Source organism: Zosterops lateralis, assembly GCF_965231275.1.
Source record: "Zosterops lateralis genome assembly, chromosome: 5".
NCBI lineage: Eukaryota > Metazoa > Chordata > Aves > Passeriformes > Zosteropidae > Zosterops > Zosterops lateralis.
Window position 1 is genome coordinate 69,280,794 of NC_139766.1, and position 25,487 is coordinate 69,306,280.

The 25,487-nt window shown below is 40.7% G+C and overlaps 1 protein-coding gene across 1 annotated transcript; it reads right to left on the reverse strand.

The window, feature by feature from the left end:
• Positions 1-201: 201 nt before the first annotated feature.
• On the reverse strand, positions 202-12,066 carry QRFPR (pyroglutamylated RFamide peptide receptor; the record flags this gene model as incomplete). Its single annotated transcript, XM_083860824.1, has 6 exons — positions 202-605; positions 1,543-1,640; positions 2,004-2,239; positions 2,992-3,053; positions 3,652-3,810; positions 11,727-12,066. The coding sequence occupies 6 exons, from the start codon at positions 12,064-12,066 to the stop codon at positions 202-204; spliced, it is 1,299 nt and encodes a 432-aa protein (XP_083716950.1).
• Positions 12,067-25,487: the final 13,421 nt, after the last annotated feature.

Consider the following 25,487-nt stretch of genomic DNA (forward strand, 5'->3'; position numbering starts at 1 on the left):
TAATGTTGTTTTCCAAAGCTTTACTCCTCATCATTACAAAATAAATATTACATTTTCTCTGCCACTATCCCAACCTTATTAGAGTCCACACATCATTTTCCCCCCTTCCTTTCAGCATGCAAAGTAGCAAACCCTTTGAAATGGCTTATTGAAATGATGGTAACAGGAACGACTTCTCCATTCCCAAAACCCCTTGTGATGCTACTGCCCATTTCCTGCTACAGAATGCACAGTAAGCTCAGAGCTGAACAGGACCAGGTGCCTTTTCAAATTCCTTTTGGGAGCTGGCTGATCACAGAACTTGACCTCAATGTTGCCATCACTGAACGCCTCCCTCCTGCCTTCGTCCAAATCTGTGGGATCTCTCCGAGATGCGCTTGGCTTTTGCCTCCTCATGGTCATTCCTGAGTTCCCAAGCTGCCTGCTTGGGGATGTGCTGTCTTTCACAAGGCAGAAGCAGAGGGCAGATAGAAAATTCTTCTTGAAGTTCTCATTCATGAAAGCATACACAATGGGGTTGCAAATAGAATTGAAGAATCCTATGATCTGGACAATTGCAAAGATCATTTTGATTGTCACGTCATCATACTCCTTCTCAAAATTACCTGCAGAGGAGAACAGAAAATATGCTGTAAGCACAGAATGTCATAAATGCTTACTACTTAGCCTATTTATAGCCAGTTTAACATTAAATGCTTTGGTTTAAATCAACAAAAACCTGTGCTGGAAGTTCTTATCATTAGCAATTGAGTTTCATCAACAAGATGAATTCAAGATCTATCACACAGTCCTGCTTTGTATGTAGGTAGTAACAGAATGAAATGAAAGAGAAAATTTATGAGCCAAAAAAGCAGACTGGCTGAACTATTGATTTGTCTGCTGCAATCTTATTTTTGATAGGAGACAAAGAAACAGCTTCTGCCTTTAGCAAGTAAGGTACAACTACTAAAAATTTCCTCTTGTTCCTGCACATAGGCTGCTCCATGTATCTATGGAGGAGGTGGGAGATGAACAGTGGAAGATCCCAGAGAATAAGGCAAATAGCAAAAAAAGCCAACACAACAAGCATTGAGGGCATTTCTAAGCCAGTTTTCAGTAAAGAGCCCTGACTAACTCCAGCTGGATTTGTTGGGTACCATCACTGTGATGTGCAGTATTTATATTTCCAATATGCCTACCTCAGTAAAAGTTTCATTTTAACTCAAAACAGTTAAGTTAAATCAAATTTAATAAAAAAACTTCAAGAGGTTTTATGCTCAGAAGTAACTTTTACCTTCCAGCCAAGTTCTTTTGACCTTTCAGCAAATGAGGGCAACATAACAGACATGGCAAGAACAAGAATCTACACAGAGATGCTCACCCCTCTGATAGTCCTGTTTTACCTTAAGTCTCTCTTATAAGCAGAATATCAACCTTTGCTAGCAGAAGGTATTCTAGAGCTGAATGATGCAGCATCATTAGCTTTTTCACAACCTGAAGTTCCATTACTAACAAAATCCAAATCACCCAGACTTTATTCTGTGTGCTATGGCAGGTACTCACTGTATTCCATCATCATGTGGATCACGTGGAAAGGGGCCCAACAGACTGCAAAGAGAAACACCACTGTCACCATCATAACAATTGCTCGCTTCTTCTTCCTGAAATTGCACCAAGAAATCCACACTGAATCACTGGGAACTGGCTGGCAGTTACATATCTCTCTCCACAAGTTAGATCTGTGACTGTGTTCATGACTGGCATGGCTGCAGATGCAAATAAATTGCTCAAGGAATGCTCAGAAGTACACAATTCCCTTGGAAACAAAAAAAAAAAAAAAAAAAAAAAGCAGCATCATATAAATCTAGCATTTTAATTCTCTTTTTTTGGGACAGCAGAGCAGTTTGCAGCATGACATTCAGCATGTCTTGCAAGGCCTTTTCAACTCTATTCAAGAGGAATATGAAAGTCAGGGAAAAAAGCTTTCTAGAAGTCAAAGTTCCAAGTGTATTTTGCTTACAAACCTTGATATTTTAGACATTTCGCTCCCATGAATGGTTTGAAGAACTGAAGCATCTCCCACTCGTTTCTTAATCCAGAGTTCATAGCCAATTTTAGTGTACAAAAGAAGCATCATCATCAGTGGAAGAAGGAACAGTATAACAAGAATAAAGGTTGTATAGATCTTCTGATAAACGGGACTGGCCCATTCTTCCAAGCAACAAACGTGCACTTTTTCATATAGAAAGTCATATTTAACCTGTAACAAGTGCAAAGAAGATGAGTCACTAAGGTGTTTAACCCCAGCACATTCAGATATTTCTTGCTCTTACTGGAGCAACCAAAATTCAGCAGATTTTTCAAAGTGACAAAATTCTTCCCAGCATGTTTCCACATCGAGTGTTGGGTTCTATCCAAATTGACAAAGAGAAGCCAGGAGATGCTCTGATTTGCACTCCAAAGGAGACCTTGGCTACACATTTTGCAAGTAAAGATGGACATATAGAAACCTCACACGTTAGCCACTTTAAAAAGAAAATTATTAACATTCAAACTCACAAGCCGCAAATTGTGCCAAGCCTCCTGCTTAACCCCCAAACATGTGTGGTAACTCATCAGCTATAATGAGCAGATAATTAATTTTAAACTAAGCACAGCTCTTCCAGATCTTGGGAAGCAGTATGTCATCCTGAAACAGCATTCTAAGCCTCTGTTGCTATGTGCCAGTGCACCTATAAATCAAAAGAAATCCACAGCGGCAGCCACAGATGTAATTACTGTTCTTTGACATAATTAGGGAGAGTAGGCATAACTAGTCCCTGTTGGTATTCCTTCTTCCAGTGCATGCAAGTCCTAATCCTTAGCCTTTCCCAGGCTGGCACATAGCACAGCAGCTCCACCTCCCTCATCCCCCTCTAATTTCACAGTAGTTGATTCAATTTCACTGAAAGGTACAGGAAGATCTAGCAAGAACTGAGTTGAATAAGCAAATCCCCATTTGGCCTAACCTACCTCAAGCCGCTGCACGTACCACATGGGCGACCCAACAATAAGAGCCAGCAACCAGACTATGCCTGTAAACAAATACATTTTTTCATACTGTGTCCAACAAGCAAGATTTGACATGAAAAATTGAACAGCTTTGAAAAGTCAGGCAAGGCAGAAAATTGTAGCAAAGAACAGGGTTTCCTATGAGGCATACATCAGTCAACATTCACATCAATAACAGCATGCTCCTTTGACATCAGCTTTCTGTCTCTCAAACTACCTCCATTTATTGATATTGCACAGGAAAAGCCACTTAATCTGCATAAGGAGCATTAAGTAAACCTCTTTGTGTAACAAGGGAAGGACCCTGTCCCAGTGACATTGCTTAAGCAGTGCTTGTACATTTTGAACCTTTCTTGAAAAAACAAAACAAAAAAAGAAGATGAAATGGCTGCTAAAGGTTTATTTATCTTAAGTATATATTTGACTTCAGATGCTAAGTCCCTTGTGAAAATTTTGGCTAGTAAATACTGTACTTGTAGGGGCTATTTTTGATCTATTTTATAAAGGTCAATGAAGTCTGCCTCTGAATCACTAGTCATATCAGTGCCTTCTGTTCTGCCATGCCATCCACACTGAAGATCATTTCTCACACGCAATTACTGGAGATGCTTAAAATCTTACCAAGCACCGTGAAAGCTCTTTTATTGGTGTACTGCCACTTCATTTTCAGTGGATGCACAATTCCCTGGTGTCTTTCCACAGCAATGCAGGCCATGGTAAGAATCTCAGTTACAATAGCAGTGGACTGAACAAACGGCACCATCTTGCAAGCGAAGGCACCTGCAATAATCAGAAAGCAAGGGATGCAACAGCTAGTCACACTACACTCCATAACTAAAACTAGCAGGCCAAGATTCTTGGACTTTTTGTAACATCTAAACTGCTAAGTCACTTTTTAAGCCATTTGTCAAATGCAGCTCTCCATAGCCATTCTTCATTGTACACGACTGCAAAGCCAAGATTTCTAAGGACATATTCACTTGCTCTGTTACCAGTCTGACACTTACTCCTATTTCACTTTTGACCAGATCTTCTATCATCTGATTTCAAACACGTCAAGTTACAGAGACATTTATAATTTTTATTATTTTGGCAGATTACTCTGCAGTTTAGGAAAGTCTGAGTGTTACCTGTTTAAAAGTTTACCTTTTCCACTGTTGCAAACACAGTGGAAAGCTCATTTAGATATCACTCTATCTGTACACTTCTGCATTTAATGCATCATCCTGTCAAGTGAGATATACAGAGGAGGAAGCATAAGACTTCAACCTCTTCATCATCCTTTTGGTTCTCCAAGTCTCCCTCTCTGCTGCTGATTGCCAAATTATGTTAGTGCCCCTTTCCACACCAAATGCAATTTCCTGCCTGCATTTTCTAAGTTGTACAGATTTCTGTTGTGTTTATGCCACTTCAAGTTTTATTGCTGCCACAGCTTTCCAAAGTCCACATTAAATCATTAACATATTAGTCATTCTCCATTACCCATTCTCAAGTCCTAGCCACCACTAGAAAGTGCTATAAATTATTCTGTAAAAAAATCTTACCTTAATTCCCTTCGCAATCTAGTTCTCATTGACCCGTTTTCTGACCCTGAGATAATTTTCCCTGTCCATATTTCTACAGTTCCCTCACACTCTTACAGTTCAATATCAGCTGCTCATTTCAGCAACAGTCAGGGGTATTTTCCTTACTAGGCCATTATTTATACCTTACTCAGATATAATCCATAAACTCAAAACGGCCTAAGAAGTAACTGATCCAATTTTCAGTCAAGCTTTAAGGTGCTATGGACACCTTAAGAAGTAACAGCATAGAAAACAGAGAGAAAACAAACAGAAAACTCAGAAAACTTAATCCATGAAGGGAACAAGGGAAACTTCTGCTTGCTAGGCCAGACTAAAAGCTTTCAAGAAGGAACTGGTTTGCTACTGGTCTTACCAATTCAAGTTGCCCAAAAAAATCCCTTTTTCTTGTGGCTCCTCAAAGGGAAGGAGAGGACAAGCAGCAATGGGTGGAAAATAAGAACCTTTCAAGCACATATACAACACCAGCAACAGGGATGGATGTGCACACAGATCTGGCTTAAACCAGACTAAAAACACACCATGCAGCCCAGTTTCAAGCTCCTAGAATGAAACCTTAGCATGGCCAGTAGGAGCTGCATGTCTGAGGATGCACTCATCAGTTTCTCACTACACCCAGTGCAGAAAGTGCTGCACATGCAGCACCAGACCCACTCTGTCAAATTCACATCCTTCACCCAGTGGGCTCAAACTTTTGTTGTGAGATAAAACCAAAAGCAAGCTCAAATCCTACCTACTCTGCACATGGCAAATGTGAATGCGACCAAAGGGTTGGTTTTAAATTTTTGCTTCACTAAGTTAGAAGGGACTCCTACAACAAATAATAAACAGAAAAGCAAAAGTTGTTAATGAAACATTTACGTTCCTGTTTCGCTGAGGAAATGAGTTCCAGCCTGAGTGCTGATGCTAGGGGAAAACCGAAAACAAGTAAACAAACACGAAACAAAACTGAAAAAAACAACCCAAACTTTAACCATAGGCTATTTCTTACAGTTTGAAAAAGGCCAGACTTAAATGAAGTCCATTTGAGCTATACCTGTCTATACTACCACTCACTATGCCTTTAGCTGAACTCCCAAGGAGAAAAGGCTGCAAAAAAAAACCCTATTTCATCTTTTTGAAGACAAACACACAAAAAGTAAGCACTTAAACTCTATAAAAGTAGCTAAAAGCAAAAAATCTACATAATGCCTGCAGGTTAAGCCTACTGAGCTGGAAAAGAAATGACATTAGCACTCTCAGAAGTGGGAAGCAAAAGGATATTTTCCATTAGACACATAGAATGTGTCACATGGAATAGAAACACCTGCTCTGAGGCATACAGCACACAGTCTGGGGACCAGAGGCCACAGCAAAACAGCCTCAAGGTTTTGTTATAAGCAAGAAACAAAATTGATACTTTCAAATGAATAGTAGATAAAAGCTACTCAAAAAGCATCTCTATGTACCAAAAGTAAAAAAATAGAACAGAACTTGAGCTTCCCTGAAGGTTCTGTTGCCACCAACATGCACAGCGTCTCTGGGTATAACTTATTAACAATATAATATCCCTTCAGGGCTCTTGTGCTGAATTGTCACTCACTACACAAATCCCTCCCATCTTCTGAAATCATGAGACCCTCAAAGTGCCTTGAAATTCAAACCTCCATCAAGGTTAAGAGACTTGAGCAAGAAATTCAACTCTCCTTCACAGAACTATTTAAAACATATTTGTCTGAGGGAAAAAGGAAAAGAAATAAACTGTTTAGAATGTCAGGGCCAACTGGAGAGCCATCAACTTCGATGGAATTCTGACATCAACACACCTGAGATCCAGCTCCACCATCCTTACTGTGCTTGAATGGGATTTAATCCAGAGATAACAGGAGCCCTAGGACTTGGCAGAACAGTGAATGTTTTTCACATGGAGCCTCTTCTTAGTTTTCAAACCCATTGTTTTATTTATAAATATATAGCAGCCATTCTCAATGGCTTAAGTAATTACTAGAGACTTTCTCCAGATTTTTCAATACTTTAAATTATATAACTAATGTTTTCAAACTACAAACATTAACAGGCCTATATATGGAAAATGAAATTTACTGTTAAGTATGGTAATTACTTCAGAATAATGCATGCACATTTCAATTAACAATTTAATCCACTTGTGTAGAACAAGTTTCACCTGCAGCAAGAAGAAATTGATCCAATCTCAAGTGCCTGTTAGTTGTAAGTTCCTTATGGAAAAACTGAGAAAAAGTGCCAAATTTTACTGTAAGGAAGACGTGGTAAGTTTTGAGGAAAAAAAAAATGCTACTATATCATAGTAAATACAGTGTAATTAAAATAAGACTGAGTGTCCTGGGTTGTAGTGTGGGATGTACACGAAGTATTTATTCTATCACCATCTTCATGAACTGTTGAAACCAAGTGGGGCACTACTCTAGTGTAGGGCTGTCTTCTGCTAATGGCCCATCAATGTCTTGCCCATGACTCACAGGTAACTCCCTACAGGAGTTATCTCTGTTTAATGGGCCATCAAGGACCCACTTCACACTCATCATCCCATTGTGAGATGCTCCACCCAGGGGGAGGAGCCAAGCATTCTCACCTGGATATAATCAGGGATTTGGGACAGGGCAAGCAGCCCTTACCTACTGGATTCCCAGAGGACCAGAGCTACCAGACCTTTCTACAGGATCACTGCTTCAAGAAGAGCACCTCATCTGCTCAGGTTGTATTCTGACTCTGTCAGTGGTCCTTTGTGTTATTGCATTTATTTCATTTTATTTTTACCTTTTTACCTTTCTTCTTATTAAATTGTATCTCTGACTTGGAGCCTCTCACTCGTTTTGCTTTCAAACCACAACACTGAGACAGGCAAAAACCAGCTGTGTCCAAGACATACATCAAAACCATTTCAAGTGAATCTTCACATTTGTGTTCAGACTTAACATAGAGTAAAAGAAGATTTTGAAGGAATATACTAGCTTAAATCTTTGTTATAATTCAGCTGATAAAAAATGTGGCTGTTTGGAGATTATATGACTAACAAACAAACAAACACAAAGAACAAAAGTCTACTTCAGTGAGGTTCAGTCAAGGTTATGGAAATATCACTCCATCAGTTTTCCTAGTGCTGGGTTAAAGGCTAAAGTGCTGGGATCACCTCAAAATCACTGGAACTGTGTTAACGTCTGCACTGGTGGCAGTACAGAAAAGTGTTGACTCTTCTGAATAATTTAAATAACAATAAGACTGATTAATATCTTAAGTACGTATCAAAATGTTTACATTTCCAAAGTGTTGGGCTTTCAGAGAACACTTCCAACAGATTGTCAGCCAGGACAGCACTGCAGCATCTAATACTGACCATTTTCAACTGGGAAAGAAAATAACTTGCAGCAGAACACTTGGAATGGAAATAACTAATTGCTTCTCTTTTTCAAGAGGCTAGAAGTATTCCTTATGCACTGCTTGCTAAAAACTGCATAGATTATTCAAGCAGTGTATAGTTTTCCCAATAATAACATATTCAGAAACTGCAAATATAAGTGGCATTCCCTCAAACAGTGTTTTATGCCTTCATTATCAGACATTGTGCCTGGAACTGTGATTTAGTCATTTCAAATACCACTTTTTCTTTTATCAGGGTAACAAAAGTAAATGCCTGAAAGCGTTCTCTGATAAAAGTTAAATTGCTCCTTCCTCTGGTAAAATGCTGTTGATCAAGCCCTTGCACTAGAATTTCTATCACAGTTTATAATGAGCTCCTTCCACCTCACTTGAAGCAAGCAAGTTGATTTTTCTCACATTTTGTGACTCGGGGCAGTACACACCAGTCATCATCACACAGATGAGATCCTTAAGGGTGTTCAATAACTGGGCAATGCATTGTTTTACATCAGTTCTTGGTATAGATGCAAGATTTAGTTCTCATCCCTCAGCAAGGAATGTTTATGTGTTCTCACACAGTGAAGTTCCAAGGTAACACATGGCTTGACACAAGACAAGTAACAGAAATCACCTTAAAGACTCAGCTGGGTGGAAGGTGCCACTTAGTTCTTCACCAAGCCTTTAAAGAAGAGGAAGCTGTCACATCAAGAGGCACCAGACATAACAGCAACATACAGAATACCCACCCCTCTCCTAAGTGGCAGCTGGAGGTCAGACAAGATACAGGAGGGCACCTCAGTACTCAGGAGGGCCTCAGACGACTCACTACTCTCAAAGTGACAGGCACCTGTCACCCTCTGACACCTGTCTTGAGAATACACATTCCAAATGATAGGAGGCAAATTTCCCAAGAATGCAGCACGGTGCTGTAAGCTCAAGTTGTGCCCTCATCTCCTGCCAGGACTGTTCTATGACACGACATTAAATTAATTCTCCCATCGCCCCAGGCGGATCTGTAAAGACAACACTCAGCTAACTAAGCAGTGTCAGGAAATAAAACAACAGTTGTCACACTTGACCCAGAAACAAAACCCCAAATTGATCTTTAATAGTGCTGTCATCACTATGACAGGACCACTACTGCTGCTTCTTCCCACCTATGACTATGTGAGAGCAAGTCCTCAACTGCTTCATCTTGCACTAAGACACACTACTGCTGTATGCACACATTTACTCCCATTTCATCCTTCTTATCAATAAATATCAACCCAGAGATCATTAATGACAAAGCCACAATCTGCATTTTCTTCTGCTTTACAAAGAGATGAGAATGCTGGATTTTCATTCAAAGCTCCTCCAGAGATCGAAGCCATTTCAGCTGCAAAGTTTAAATTTGGAAATTAAATTATATACTGTCACTATTACTCTCGCACAACTACACAGACTCTTAAAGAGATCAGAAAATCAAAAGCAGGACCAATTCAAATCTTTTTTTTAGTCAATATGGTGCTGCTTCCAGTTGCTACCCATAGAGAGTTAAAGTAGTGTTTATGCTGCTTGATCAAAGTGAGGCACACAGATTTTTAACTGCAGGTGAAGTTAAGTGTGTATTAGTGAAAATACCATGGAAAAAAGGACAGCTTCAACTACTTTGAAACTGTGGCTGTTCTTTTTTTTGCATTATGGTGTTTGCAGTTCTCTCCTCCCCTCTCCCATTCTTCTCTGGGTTTCTGAAGGGGAAGAAACACAAACACGCACATACAAGCATGGAAATAAAGAACCAGTCCTAAATTAAAAACAAGCACAAAATATACACATCTCAGTTCACAACACCTAGTACAGACCTTGTTTTAGTGATGCGAGTAAATCAAGATATATAAAGTGACTAAAGGCTCAATAAATTTCTAGTATCAAGTGTCTCAAGATGTGCCACTTTGTCTACCAAGGATATATCTCAAGTCAAATCACCTTTTTTATAACAGAGTTGGATCTTGCACTACTCGGTGATGTTGCATTACAATGGATGAAAAAAAGTTTTTTTCCAGACTCCAAAATGAAAGGCAAAAGGCAAATTAAACCAGTTAAGCTAGCTGGGAAAAGACTCCTCCAGGACTGGCAGGCTCTGATTTGCAGTACAACTGTAATCACCACTCACGCTTCACTGTGTAAGCATCAGGAACCAGATAGCCTTGGGATATCAGTTCATGTGTTTGTTTTCCTCAATTTTACTTCACACCCCTATCCCCCAGAGTAAAGGGTTAACAGTCATCAGTGAGATTATTTATGTCCTCCCAACACGGTGTCAGTTCAAGGCAACGATTTCACCAGATCAAAACACCTATGGATTCACTTGCACTGAAAACCTTCTAGCACAGCAAAGAGGGCAGGCAAAAAATACAGTAATCCCCAGAGAACAGTGTACTTTAGCAACCCAAACACTGAATATCTGAAGAGATTTGTTGTAACTAGGATAGACCTTTTACATTCACCACTTCTAGATTTTTGTGTGGGATCCTCAGTAATAGAGTGTAAATAAGACACTTCTCATATTTTCCCCATCCTGTTCCACATGGCCATGCCCTGTCTCCTGTAATTCAACCCACACAGAGGTTTCAGCTGCTTCTGATCAGTTTGGTCAGGCTGAGAGATCAGAGCCTTCCTTCGGAGAGAGAAGAATCACAAAGGTTTTCTTCCCCAAAACAGCTCACAAGAAAACAGCATAGTTGTCCTTACTACCAGTAGTCCCAGGAGCTTTGGATTCATCACTTCTCACTGAAGCTTCTGTAATAAAGCACATTTTTCACATGTGCTCCAACTCTCCTCTGACCTATCAATTCCCACCCGGCATTCTCGTCTGTGGGAAGCCAGGGAATTAAATCTCCACGTTTTGACAATAACCTTCACTCTCTCCAGACAACAAAAACACAGTAAGCCTTGGAAATTGAAACATAAATGTGTCACTTTATCAACATCTTTCCTGATCACTCCAAAATATTCTGAAAAATATTTCAATTTGTGGTTGTACAAGATGTTGTCTGCTACTTGCTGCAGAACCACCCCTTTTATTTTTCCACTTACAGTCGTCATCACTGTTTTAAGAACAAAAAACGAAGATAAATACCATATACAGTTCTACTGCACCTTTCTCTGCTTGCTCTTCACTACTTTGTAACTGGGATGCATAGAAAAGGGGAAAAAAATTCCTTCTTTCTAGGCATCAGGAAAGCTTTGCCAAAAGGTTCTTCCAACCAACAGGAATAAAACATAGCCCCCAAGAAAAAAAAATTAATTAAAAAAATATTAAAGTATGCATTATTTCAGCATAAATTCTATATGTTGTCTCAATCACCTGTTCCTCCAAGGAAATTCTTTTTCCTCACAGAAGGTTAAGGAGGTCTGTCTCCCAGCTGACGGCTACCAGAGGAACTTAAGCTGTATAAAGGCTGATACCTCACTTGCCAAGGCTTCCTGGCCAGCTCCACACAACGAACCGCTTCCCACAGGCACACACCACAACTTTAAAGGAATACAAGCAGGAAGGCGCCCTGGGTTATTTTAACGTGACCTGAGGGAGGGATGGAGAGGACATCCCTCGCTGGGGGCGGGAAGGGTAAGGGTCCCTCACTGAGGGCAGGAAGGGTCCCTCACTCAGAGACGGGGGAAGGGAGGTCTCGGCGGGCCGCTCTCCATCCCCCCCTTTGCCCCCTCCCCGCAGCCCGGCCCGGGAGCGGCACCCACCGCCCAGCCAGTTGGAGGAGATGTTCTGCAGCATGGTAAAGGGCACGCAGAAGAAGGCGATGAGGAGGTCGCTGAGCGCCAGGGAGCAGATGAAGATGTTGGTGACGGTCCTCATGGCTTTGCTGCGGGTCACCACGTAGAGCACCAGGCAGTTGCCGAAGAGCGCCAGGGCGAAGATAAGAACGCAGATGAGGACGAAGGCCACCTTGGTGCGCCCCGGCAGCTCCGGGATGTACACCAGCGGCTGCAGCCCGTAGAGAGCAATGAACTGCTCCCGCGTCACGTTGTTGTCCCTCAGGAGCTGCGCGAACTGCTCCGGGGTGATGTTCAGCGACCGCATGGCGCCCGCTCGGGGACCGACACCACCCTCCCCAGCCCCGCCGCCCGCACCCCGCTACGGCCGGACCACTGCTCCTCCGGCACTCGGCCGGGCAGGATCCCGCGGTGGGCAGCGGAGGAGGGAGCGCGGAGGGCCGGGACCACCCCGCGGGCAGCGGCGGCTCCGCCTGGACACAAACTTGGAGCGGCGGCGGCGGCGGCCGCCGCGGCCACGGCGAGCGGCAGCCAATCAGCGCCGAGCGCGCGCGCGCCCCGGCCCCGCGCTGTGGAGCGGGACGGGCGCGAGGTGGGGAGGGAGCGCGCGGAGAGCCCCTTGAATCGCCGCCCCTCGCAGCGCCAGGACCCCCCTCTCAGCGCCGCTGCTCTCCCGCAACCCCTCACAGCTATGGGACCCCTCCTCACAGCGCCGGGAACCCCCTGACAGCGCCGCTGCTCTCCCGCGACCCCTCACAGCGCCGGGAACCCCCTCACGGCGCTGGGACCCCCTCACGGCATTGCGCCCCAGTCACCGGTGTCTCCCCAAGTCCAGGCTCGAAATGGTCAAGGGTGGGTGCTGAAACTCCCAAACCAACCTGTCCCTCACGTTGCGATCAGTCTGAGAGGGAAAGGAACGAGATGAAGCTGAGGGGAACGTGGCCTCCTGCGTGAGGGGAGGCTCGTGGGACCCACAGCGGGTCAGGCTGGTGCCGGTTCATGCCCAGCCCCAACGAGACAGCGCAGGGGTTTTATCTGCCCCTCCAGCCCCTTTTGTGCCAACGCCACTGCAGGCCCTCCTCAAAGCTCAAACAGAAAAGCAGTTTTCCAAACTCTGGCCACTGAACTCACCGAGAGGACAGAAGGCTCCTAAAGACCCCTTTTGCAGTAGTACAACCACTCTTGCCAGAGATGTGACTGAATTCCATCCCACACACACCCAGCTGGTGAGGCTACTTAGGTAATGTCATGGAGGCTACTAAGGTTCATTCAATTAACTGGCTGCAAAAATAATCCCTCTGCAGTTTAAATATGAGTAATAAAGTAATAACGACAGTTAAGGTCTAACAGAGGGACTGAGTTGAAAATACGCATTGATTTCTCTTCCAGCCTAATTTAAATTGCCCAGTACGGCTTTTTCACTAGCACAGGTAATAGCCCCTTTTTACGGTATTATATTGAATAGCAACAATTTGCTTTAATCAGGCACATAAGAAATTACCAGAACATATTCAGAAAAGGCAATAACAATATGAGAAGCCTGTTCTGGCAAAGATTCCCACTCCTGCAGAGATGGATGTTTCATAGGGAAACCACATTGCCAGGGAGAATGCTGCAAAATTAGATTTTGTATAGAAATATGGATGCTCCATGCCTTGGGTACATATCTTTACCTGTACAAGGAAACTCTAGAAAAGAATTAAGAAAAGTCTAGCAAAAGCTACACTTTTAATAGAGTTTTTATAGAGTTTCTGGCTTGCCAAGGAAAATTGGAGAAGGAAGAATCACCAATTCATTTTCAGCAAAATAAACTGATGCTTTGGGAAGGCTGACCTGAAACAGAGACTGGACAGAGCTAGAGAATAAAGTAGATATTTATTGGAGGGCCTTTAAAGGGTACACCTTGGGCAGGACAAGAGCCTGACCAGGGCTACACAAGACCAAAGATATTTTGTCATCTCTGAAAACAAAAAAAATCAGTGAAATGGAAATCAATGGAGAGAAGTTCCAATGCCTGCACTAACCTGTACTGCTTCAGTCCTCCAAGTGCTGATAACCCTCTCTTAAGGTCCATGGCAAAGAATGTCTTTGTTATCCCATGGTGAGTGGAGATGTCAGTTTTCTTTGGTGCAACATTGCCATGTGTTTTCCACTCGAGACCAATGTCCATCCGGCTCCCTCTCTGACTGGCTTTCTAAGGGTTCTGGGAGGCAAATGCTCATTAGACTGACTTAGATGCTTTCACATTCCCTTAGCCCTGCTTTTTTGGCTAGAAAAGCTTGGTCTTTTATTCCCATTATGATCCTGCTGAGCTTATGCTCCATAATACACAGAGTTCTTTTGAGATCCGTTTTCCCAGCACCTTGCCTTGAACTATCCATTAACTGCACCAGGTACAGCCTGAAGCCACCTTCGTGTCTGTTCACACATGTTTTCCTGTACCTCTTTTTATTTTCCTTCTTCTGCCTCCACTTTGTGCTGGTAACACATTGAGACCTCATTTAGGAGCTCTTCTATTAACAAACAAGCCAGATGTGTTTCAGCAGGTTTAATTTCTGTCACAATAAAGGGCCAAACCTGGAGGCCAGTCTGTCATCGTGGACTGCAGCATTGTGCTGTTCATTGTAAAAAGCATCCAAGTGTGTCAGGAACAAATAAATGGGAATAAGCTCTCACCTATATACTGCAGATATAGTCTGGGTTTACGGTTAGCATGGACATTTGTTTTTTCATAGATCCTTATTTTATTACTATGATTGCTCATTACAAGTAATCAAACGGCATTAAAAATGAACAACATCTGAGTGGTTATTCCACAGAATATAAGCAAATCTTGAAGCTGTAGGCAATGGAAGAGTGCCACTGCATCTAGTGCAGTTTTAGCTGGGTTTTTTTGCGTGCAAAGAAAGGCACAATGCAGATCATTTTACAGATAACTTTCCTCTTTAATACTTACCTACCTGGAGAAGATAAATGTAGGATTTACAAAAGCTTTCATTTTCTTTGAGCATTATCCCTCCTCTTAGCTGAAACAGTAAGAGAAGAGACATCATACAGGTTGTAGGGCAAATCACTACTAAGTGTATTTCCCAGCTCCTTGCCTTGCATGGAATGGTATTGAGTTACAAAAGGTGACCTCTTCTCAAACCTGTTGAAATTACTGAAATGACTTCTCTGCTTTCCTGGGCTACAAATAATTGGCAGGTAGTGAAAAGTGTTTACTGTTCAAGGCACAACTCATATTCTGCCTTATCCTGCATCCCACCTCTCCAGCTCCTGCTGCTTCCTGCAGCCACAAAGCGGAGCCGTGTGGGGCTGCCCTGACTCCCCCCACACAGTGAAATCACCAGCCTTGTAAATGTGTTTTGTCAACAACTGGGAAGAGAGGCTGTGCAAGTCTTCTTAACCAAAAAGGTATGAAACTGTTTTGTCAAACAAAAGGGGTTCTTTTCCTTAATTAACCTTCCTAATTCCAAGATTTGAGCAACTCCCCTGCTGCCCTTGCTGCCCAAAATATGTACATACACACATACCTTGGTTTGTCCTGCACGACTGCTTTCAGATTTTAATGATGGTTTTTCCCAGTTCTTATCAGCAACCTGCAAATCCACTGCTGGTACCATTGGAAGCTGTGGAGTTCTGATGTTTGCATCAATGGGACACAGGTCATGCCCTTATATAGTCTTTGCAATAACAAATCAATCCCCACTAAATTTTCAGAACCTCTAGTGTGCTGTAAAAAAAACCAAACTATTAGTTGCCTGTAGATAATAATAATAAATTACAAGGCACTGTTTTTTTCCTTTGACAATTATTTATTAAACTGATTCATTTACATATGTAAAGCAGGATTTGAAAAAGCCCAAAATATTCTTGTAACTAATTGATTATATGGAAACAATGCATTTCTCATTATTCTCAACCAAAAGAAAAATTAAGCCTCCTACTAATTAACTGGCTAGAAATATTTTACTTCTGTATCTAGAACCCAAGTGAAAAAACTTGGGGCTGGAACAGAGATGAAATCTTGGGTAATTCTTCTTTGGCTCCATAGGGATTGTATATTCTTTAGTCACTAACTGCCAGGCTGATAGACACAGGAAGTTGTTGTTATATGTGTGTATTATAAAACTGGCTTTTCGCAAGATGTGTGCTATATGATTAATAACATAGTAAGGGTATAAGGATATAAGTTTATTTCTGCTATTGGTAAGACTAGATATAAAGGGAGTAGTTGATGTAGCAGCTGCTTAAACTGTCTGTTTGGTTGGGATAACATCCAGTGAACATGTAAAGAAGACTCTGCTACTGATAACACCAACTATCAGCATCTACCACCCGCAGAAGGCACGGACCAAGGCCCAAGCTGGACGCGATAAAAAGGACACAGCCACGAAACACGCATGCTCTAAAAAGGCGGACGCAAGGAGGGACCATGCAAAGCAGTTCCTGGAATATGGAAACTAGTTTATGGAATTTTATGAATATTCATATATCGATATAACGAAAAGGGTATTTAACGAGTATCCCTGAGAAGGCAAGGTGTGGACTTGGCTGAATGCCAAGTCACCCGGCCGGCCGTTCTTGGTTTTTTCTTATCTCCTAATTGTCTTAATTATTTTATTAAACATATTCCTTAAAATTTACTAAAAAGTGAACCTCGTTTTTCACATTGTGAAACGCATGTTGTACCAGATTGCACTCGTGTCAAAACCACTCATTGCTTCCTGCCACCATATGCTAATTTGTTTATTGCCTACATGATTTATCTGCATGACACTTCCTTCTCATTCAAAAGAGAAAGTGGATTTTCTGCAGACTGGGAAATCCTGTTAGTCAGTGAGTAACCTTTTCTTTTACAGAGAGGAAAGAAGCTGTACTTGTGCTCTGTTTCCCTTCTAACAGCATGCAAAGAGACCCACGTCTGGCACCTGTGAAAAAAACACAATGTGCCTTCATAGTTTTGCATAAGTTGTGACAACTGAGGGTGAAGTTTGTAGAAATTGTGAATAGCAGGCACTTGGAACACTGAGAAAGCACATATACTTACTGTATAGTCCTAAACCAGAAATTTTAAAACTGTTTTTTTTTTCCCTTCCAAATCCTTACTCATACTTTCTAGTTCAGGCAAAAGAGATGGCAAAGCTAACAAATAATCCATTTCTTCTTCCTCTTTCGTTCCCTTGACATGACAAAATACTTGGGAAGAGACAATTCAGATCCACATTACCAACTTTTAAACAGCCACTGCAACTAGTGATTAGTAAACCTTCCTGGTCTTGGATCCTTTGGTAGGTACATTGGGGTGAACTCCCCTCTAGTCCAGATCAGCGCCACACCTTTTAGGAGGATTCTTTAAAAGCAATGGAACAGCTTACAATCATCATAAGGTGATTTTAGATGAGGTCAGAAATAGAATGGCTCTTAAAATTATCAAAGCAGCTGCTGAAACATAAATTTAGATAAAGCATTTGCTGTTGTTGAGAATATATGTTTGGAGAGAGCACTGAGGCTAGAACTTCAACTTTAGATTTACTTGCTTTTATACGCTTAACTAAACTGTAAATTATCTTGGAAAGGGAACACTCGACACTAATTGGACTAGAATCTTACTTGGTGTCTAAGGATACGGCTCAAAGTTGGTCTGATCAGTGTATACATAATTTTGGCTATTGTCTCATCTTCATGCATGCTTTTATTTTAATCCATCACACTGGAGACAGGCAGCTCCCACAAAACAATATTTATGAAGAGAAGTATCAATCCCTAAAGCAGAGTAGCACACAGTTGCAAAATATGTTGTAGTGACTCAACAGAAAATAAATTTTGCTAACTTAGCACATCAGCTTAACTCCAAATGTTTCATCTCCCACTGTGTGGCTGTGCTGATAAACAGTGCTGACTGCTAATCTTTATTCTTGTGGAGCCTGGTGTCTCTGCACCTCCAGATTTAGGGATCCCTACTGAGCTTTATTACCCAGCCCCTTCTATCAGTGATATTAACACAATGAGTGCATGGCAGGGTGGAGGACACAAACCTTTCACCCCCACAGAACTTGCTGGTCATACTTGATACAGCAATCAAATGATGAAGAACTGCATGCACGAACTGGTCTTTGTTTAACCTTGAGAAGTCCAGCCTCACCAGGCTGCAGGTACTCCAACAATTCCCTATAGGACCCTGCCATTGTGACACCTGTGAGGAATTAACACAGAGACTGGCTTGATGTCTTAGAGAAAAAGCAGTCACCCAGCCCAGTGCAGGCTCTTATTCACCCACACCAAGACTTTGTTGCTCAGGCTGTTCTGACATTATTTGATTTACAGTTTCTATCCCAGATTGTTCAGCTGGCATGGAGGTTGGTTCGTTGAGCAAGAGTCTTTTAAAATCACCTTGAGAAATTGTTCTCTTCCCTCAAAAGAGGCACATTTCTCATAGTACCTGGTGCATGTGACACTTGCCTCCACTTACTTTTACCCCACCTTTTGACAACCTTCTCTTGGGCTCCTTCCTTGGGTTTTCTTCCTGCTGCAAATAAATACTTCTCTTAAAGTCTGTGCTAGAATAGGATTTATTCTTTTAGACACTTTGACTCCTCCTGCCATTTGTCATCCCAACAATGTTTAGAGAACTTGTGGAATCAAAAATAAGCCGCAGCAAGCACAATGCTCAAAGCAAATAATTTAATGTACTTGCTTTTTCTATTTTCCTTCCTTTTCTCCCCTATTCCCTTTCCTCATGCAAATGAAGTAAAAAAAGAAAATAGTCAACTGTTCCACAACTTAAAGAAAATTACATATGTTATATAAAATATTTAACTTGTGAGGGTTTGGGGATTTTTGGAGAGTGAGTTTAATTATAAAAAAAATTTGCTAGTGATGATGCATGGGTAGCATTTGATGTACATTCCAAAATACTACACCGTGTAATGACGGGGTTTTTAATTTCCTTCCTTGTGCTGAGCAGCAGTTCGTCCATCCTCAATTCACTAAATTTTTCCATTTCCATAGACAATTCCAAGTGGTATTATCTTTTATACACATACACAAAAAACCAGCTATTTTTTGCCACCAGTTATCAACTGCCACCAAGGTTTGCCTAGATATGAAATTAAATTTCCTCATCTTCTGATTTAATACTAAGTCTAATGCCTGGCCCAGTCCCATTTGTTAGGAACAGTCATGAGTCCCAAAACAAGCAGTGTTTTCTCTGGCCAGCCACAAACCTATTTCTGTTGTTCTCAGAACATCAGGAGACAGTGGCAACAGCACCATGAGGCAAATATCCTCACTCCTTGTAGCCCTCATGTAATTTTCGTTTCTTCCAATGATTCCAGATGACTTGTACCCAAAAATCAGTTCTAAACCTGTTAAAAATCTCATGTGCACTTACTGAGAAAGGTGTGCAAGAGTGACTCTTTTCTTTCATCTAAAATCTTCTAGCTACAAATATATTAGAAAGTCTGAATACCCCTTGCTTGTTCTTCTTGTCACTTTAAGTAACCCTTCTGGTAGTAATTTCTAAGACTTTGGTTGACTGTCACACAAAGCCTTACCTAATTGTAAAAGGCCAATTACCTGGCACAGCTTTTAGCTGTTAGCATTCTATTTATCTTGTAGCAGAATTAATTCTTCATCTAAGAGCAGACATAGTCATCTCCACATTTTAATTCAAGAAATAAAATATAACAGTAATTTCATTTTCTGCTAGTCCAGTTCTCATTTTCTTCCTTTCCATTGATGCTGGTACCCAGCTTTATCATTTGCAAAATACGGTGTTAAATGTCTGTACTGCAGTGACCTGGATCTTTTGCTCATCACGAAAAAACTGATTCAATTCCAGATATCAACTTAAAATTGAGGGAGACTTTGGATCTAAGCCTCCAGAGGGACATGCAGAATATGGTGCTAGAGGGATTGAAAAGGGAAGTTGCACCATTTTGGAAAAAAACAAACCACTTATGGGGACTGTTATTAGCATTTTAAATTTAACTTACCATTGTGATTTGGTGCAGTATTATTAAAATACTGTGAGATATGAAGAGCATCATACTGTAATGCTCTCAATAATTTCAAATGTTTCTATTTTTAATCATTAATTTCATGTTGTCAAGTAGAGATTTAAGCTGTTTTCACCTATAATGAGTGTGGGACAGAATTTCAGTCTCTCATTTTCACATATCAGATACACCTTGGGGAAGGTTCTTTTCTAAAGAATATAATGTTGCAGTCCAATGTGTCAGGTATTCAGGGATGACCCTAAATTAATTCTGAAAGAAAAATCTCTGTTAAAAAAATATACTTTAAAGGTGAAATGAGCTCATTAAACTTCTGTAAGCAAGATACCAGAATCCTACCTTCTGGCCAAGTGAAAACACTGATTCACCAATGATCCTTTAAAAAACTCACCAAAAGAGCTTGAAATATACAACAGAGATCAAGACAGTTCACTGCATGGCAATGATCTATATTTTCCTTTAGGATAGTGGATTTCATGTTTTATAGCTGCTGCATCTGCAAGAATGGCTTTTGCTTTCTGAAAAGATACTGGTAAGAAGTTAATGTATGTTCTGACATTTTACAAGCTCTAAAGGCTGTATATTCCATACTATGGAGCAAAGCAATTTTCTGACTGACTCCCTTTTTACCCTTGTGTTACATAAACACTTAAAAATCCAAACTCCTGTTGGACCAAATGCCAGGTAAAGAGAAGATGCTATAATCACTTCCATGTAATGATTTTTCTCTATGTTAGATCAGTATTTGAAACCCTTTAAAAATCCTTCTACAAGTTACAGCGGCTTTATAAAAGAAAAATAACCACCTCAAACACAAGAGAGTGTTGCTGAGAAATTATTTGGGGGAAAAGCTGATGAATAGAATAAGAAACCTTGGAAATACAGACTGCAACAGCAATAACTAGGGAAGATCAACATAAAAGTATTAGCAAATTTGGTAGTATTGTTTGGCCTCATAATTCCCTTCCACAAAAGAGCTTTCAGAGTAAAGAGAGAGAAATGAAGATAGCCCACAGGGAGATAGAGTATTTCTTATCCTTTTTGATAAAATCAGAATTAGATTCTCAGACTTGTTTTCATATAAGAGCCTTCCTACTGTGATTAATCTGCACTTTCTCTGAGAAGGTAATTAAAGCAATCTCACTTGTACCAATGATTTTCAAAAACCATCTGATGGCTTAACAAGTACTAGTCCCAGGGAAAGGCACCACCACTTAGGAAACTGTCAGGAAATGGCTACTCCTATCCTTTTTGATATGGGAGCTTGCTGCTTTGCCATGATTTGAGCAGTAAAAGAATTTGTCCCTCTAAACTCCAGAGGGTTTTATTACACCCAAGAACATTCTAACCCCCACACGTTTGGTCCAATTGGCAGCAGTTTCCTAATTAAAAGATAATCACAATATTTCGGAAAGGATTAAAGCAAAATCAGTTCATAAAATACCCTGTGCACCACTCTAATTCAAACAATCCCTATGGTATTCAAGGATAAATCCCAGGCACAGCAATGTGGGGCTCATGGGAGTGCCAATGAGGCTCTTTGGCTGTAAGTTGGTATCAATAAGCATTCTTTAATACTGTTGTCACAACAGTGACCTTGCTACAATGCTATTGCACCACGGTTTAGTTAGATGTGATTAATTTCATATAACCCTTATTATTCCAAATTAGATCAGCTTGCTCTGAATAAGCAATTTCTTTCTTTCAATTAGAATATTGAATCATTCTTCTTCCTTTCCAATGTTTTGCATAATGTCAGCTAGACAGGGCGGTTTCATGTGCTACACAGCAAGAGGCTTGTGCTAGCACATTGCTGCTGCTTGCATTGCTGTGACCACCTGCTGTCCCCAAAATAAAATTTAAAGAAGGAGATGTATGTGCAAACACACAGATTTCAACATACAGGCAGACTCCAGGGTGTGATTATAAATAAATTGTTTTAAGACATTTAACTGAAAGCATATTAGAAATGCCAGGATCAACAGCATACAGAAGCAATTGAATTTGGTTTGGGGGTTGTTTTCCACTTGGCTGAAAGATGATGGTGATGACTTCGGGGACAGGTTCAGTAATTTATTTTCAGTTAGCACATCTCCATGAATCAAGTGTCACATAATGCCATGTAAGGTTAACAGTAGGAAGAGGCACAATTTGTCACACAGGCACAGCAGATTAATGAGGTCGTCACCAGGTTGGCAAAAGCTTTGGCAAGTGGAAGACTGAGGAGAAAGAACAGGAGTGGGGAGAGATGGGACCTCATTCCCACTGTCACTGTGGGCAAAACAAGTACCACTTCAAGTACCACTGGGTTGTACCTTGCTTTTGAATAACAGGTTAAAAGTGAATCTAGTTACGAAAGAATTAAAAATATTCAAGTATTGAATAAGCAAATGTCATAGTCAACTAGAAAAAGACATGTGGGATTTTCATTGTCTGTCACAGAATTTCAGTTGAAAACTGAAACAACAAAAAGCTCTCCTGGGTAGATGCAACCCCCAAGGATCAGAATTTTGGACAATTTTATGCACTGGGGTGGTATTAAACAACAGGAAGCTTTTATAGGCATAAAACCTAAAATGGTCCTTAAGAGAAGAGTTATTTGCACAGGTAGCAACTTCTTCAGAGTAGTCCAAGGATAAAAAATGTCAGGGAAGTAGGAAAAAGCATTAATTATTAAATTGTGTAAAAAATCCTGAGAATATTAAATTAGCTGAAGTGCAATGGAATAATCTAATCTTTAAATGGTGTCAGTATCAATAAGCATTTTATTGATATATTTACTTTTAACACTACAGAAATGTATTCAGGGCCACTGCAGTCTTTGTTTTGTACAAATGTGAGTGGTTTACAAAGTGAACACCAGGAAATAAATCTGAGAGTTTTCTCCTGACTGTAACAGAGACAAGAAAAATAGAGCTATGAATCAGATCTTTGCCATTTAATATTTCATAGCTATTGTTATATTGTAGGCTGCTTACAATGAACTTCTAAATAATTTTATATGAAAAAAAAGTTCAGAAAATATTCAGCCTATTAAGGAATCAATGGCAGAGAACTCTCTATTTTTTCAAGGAATATTTTGACCATGGCTCCGTGAATGGTTCCAGTCATTTACTGGATAAACAAATTATTTAGTTGAAATAGGCAACAACATTTGGCAAAAAAAAAAAAAAAAAAACCAAAAAAAAAAAACCAAAAAAAAAAAAAAAAAAAAAAAAAAAAAAAAACCAACAAAAAAAAACAACTAGTAAATCAGGAAGTCTTATGCCAGCACACAAGTTAGAGTCCCAAATCCTCAAAAGTTAAACCACTTGTGTATGAGTTTTCCAAAGCAGCTGATTTGTTTGGATAAATAAGCCTTGGATAAGCTTTTGTGTTTCAGGGGGCCACAGGTAGCAGGGCCACAGATGAGGCATAACTCCTCTTCAGTAAATTCCTAGCAAAGTTTTCCAATTTCCCCTTTGGCCCATATCCAGAACAACCCCACAGCTGCAGTCCCAGGTGTAACATCAGTGAACAAAGACAGGTTTTAACAAGGAGCTCTTCCTTAAATAAGAAAGGACAGAGTAATGTTAGTTATAATTAAGTTAACAGCAAGTGCTTGTGATGCCTCTGGAACACAATGTGGCAGGTCCACAGAATCTGTCATCAATTGACATCCAAATGCTTGACAAGGAGAGCAGTAAATGCTGCTAAGAGGAAAGCTGAGGTACAGAGATAAATGATTTCTTAAAGAATATTCCATAAACAAAACCAGCCTTGGCACCTGGGCATTAGGCCAATGCTTTTTCCACTAGACTACAACTTTCCCCATCAGGAGAAATTCATCGCATAGATTTGCTCTTCTTTCTGTCAGCTCTTGCCTAAGATAAAGTGTGGCCATTAGACAGTGGCTGCCTTGGCATGGGGAAAGAGGATTCTCATCTAAAAAGCTCCTCCTTTTCCTAACACCATGTCCCATATCCCATACTGGCAGGCTGGAAAACTCATCTGGGACAGACACGTGTGGAATCCTTTTAGTTTAAGAATCAGGAAAAGCCAACATTTTTACAAAACCTTACCAATGCATCAGCCTATGCAATACCAATATGTTGGACGTGAAATGCAGTTCTGATTACTCTGTTTAAAGACAATCAAACCAGCTGGAACAGGTGTGCAGAAAGGATGGTTAATGGGACCAAGTTCTCCCATGTCCAAAACTCTTCAGCTTGGAAATGCACAACTAAAGGGAAGAGAGAATAAGAGTCTAAGACCAACACTGAGTGACAGAAGCTGGTGAAGTGAGTGTGGCTGTTTCTTAATATAAACAAACAAAAAAACCCCACCCAAAACCAAATTAATTTCCCTGATTGTTTTCTCTTTTCAAGTTGACTACAGCATAAAATATTAAACCCACAATTCTGAGAAGCCAAATAGCATTTAGTTTTCCAGGTCACTATTAAGTCCATTATGATGAAATATTAAATGCCACAAAAAAAAAAAAAAAAAAAAAAAAAAAAAAAAAAAAAAAAAAAATTACCCAGACCAAAAACTAGAGCTAGTCATTATTAAATATCATACCTTGTCTTTCCCAGCTCCAGGAAGCTGCCAAATCTCTATGACTTGGCTTTTTGTTCATTGCTAACTTCAGGTTCTAGGCTGACAACACTTGACAGGCTTTGAAATTGCCCTTCCTTATCCAGAGAAAAGTAAAAATCATCCCAAACCTACAAGAGTCATTAAATGTGAAAAAGAAAAACTTTTAAGCACAACTAAGTCCAACTGTGGAGTGTCCCTGCCCAGCCTGGCTGAAATCAGCTGCCACTTCAGTCTGAGCCCTGGCATGAGACACGGAGCAAGAGCTGTGCCACGGGTGACAGCTGGGCCGGGGCCATTGCTGGGAAACAGCTTCTGATCTGCTTGGGAAAAACAGATCAGCAAGACATAGCAACCAGATGGGCTGAGGCTTGAGGAAGACTGAAGGAAAAGCAGAATCCCTGCAGGAATCTTTTCCCTAGTGCAGGCTCCAGCTGATTTCCTGTCTGGAAACCCAAGTCCTCTGCCCAAGGGCCTGTTTATGAGTTACCTCCACAAATGGCAGCAAACAGCTTCACCTAGTGCTGGTGGGGACATGGATGAAGAAACACGGGAAGAGTAGAGAGAGAGCAGGAAGAGGGTACTGGACATGGAAACAGCATTTTCACTTACTGCTGATTTTAAATAACACAGCTGAACTTTACCTGTGTTCAGGAAAAAAAGTATAATTTTCTAATTTCTCTGTCTTCCACATCCTCAAGTTTATGACAGTCAAGCTATTTCAGTGCACAAAAGACTTTTAAAGTTACTTCTTCTAATAAAAAGCCTGCAGCTTAGAGAGTTTTGCCTAAATACATTCTCTTCCTAAAATAACATTTGAAATAATTACATTTTTTAAACATAACCTAAAATTTTTTGAATTGGTAATTAAGCAACAACATTGTAAAGAATGAAAACCACTGGATGAGGAAAATCACTGACCAAGGAATTGGTAATGGAGTTTTTTGATAGCTGTCCATGTGAACTGTTATGAATTAGTCCTGTGGACTTGGCTTCCCTGCAAATCAGCTTACCACAGAAGTTACCATTCAGTGCAGCTCAGCTGCTCTTTGCAAACCGATTAAGTATGAATGCTAAAGGAAAGGAAATTTGGGTATGAAAACATGATTGCTTCCTATTGCTTTAAATCACATGG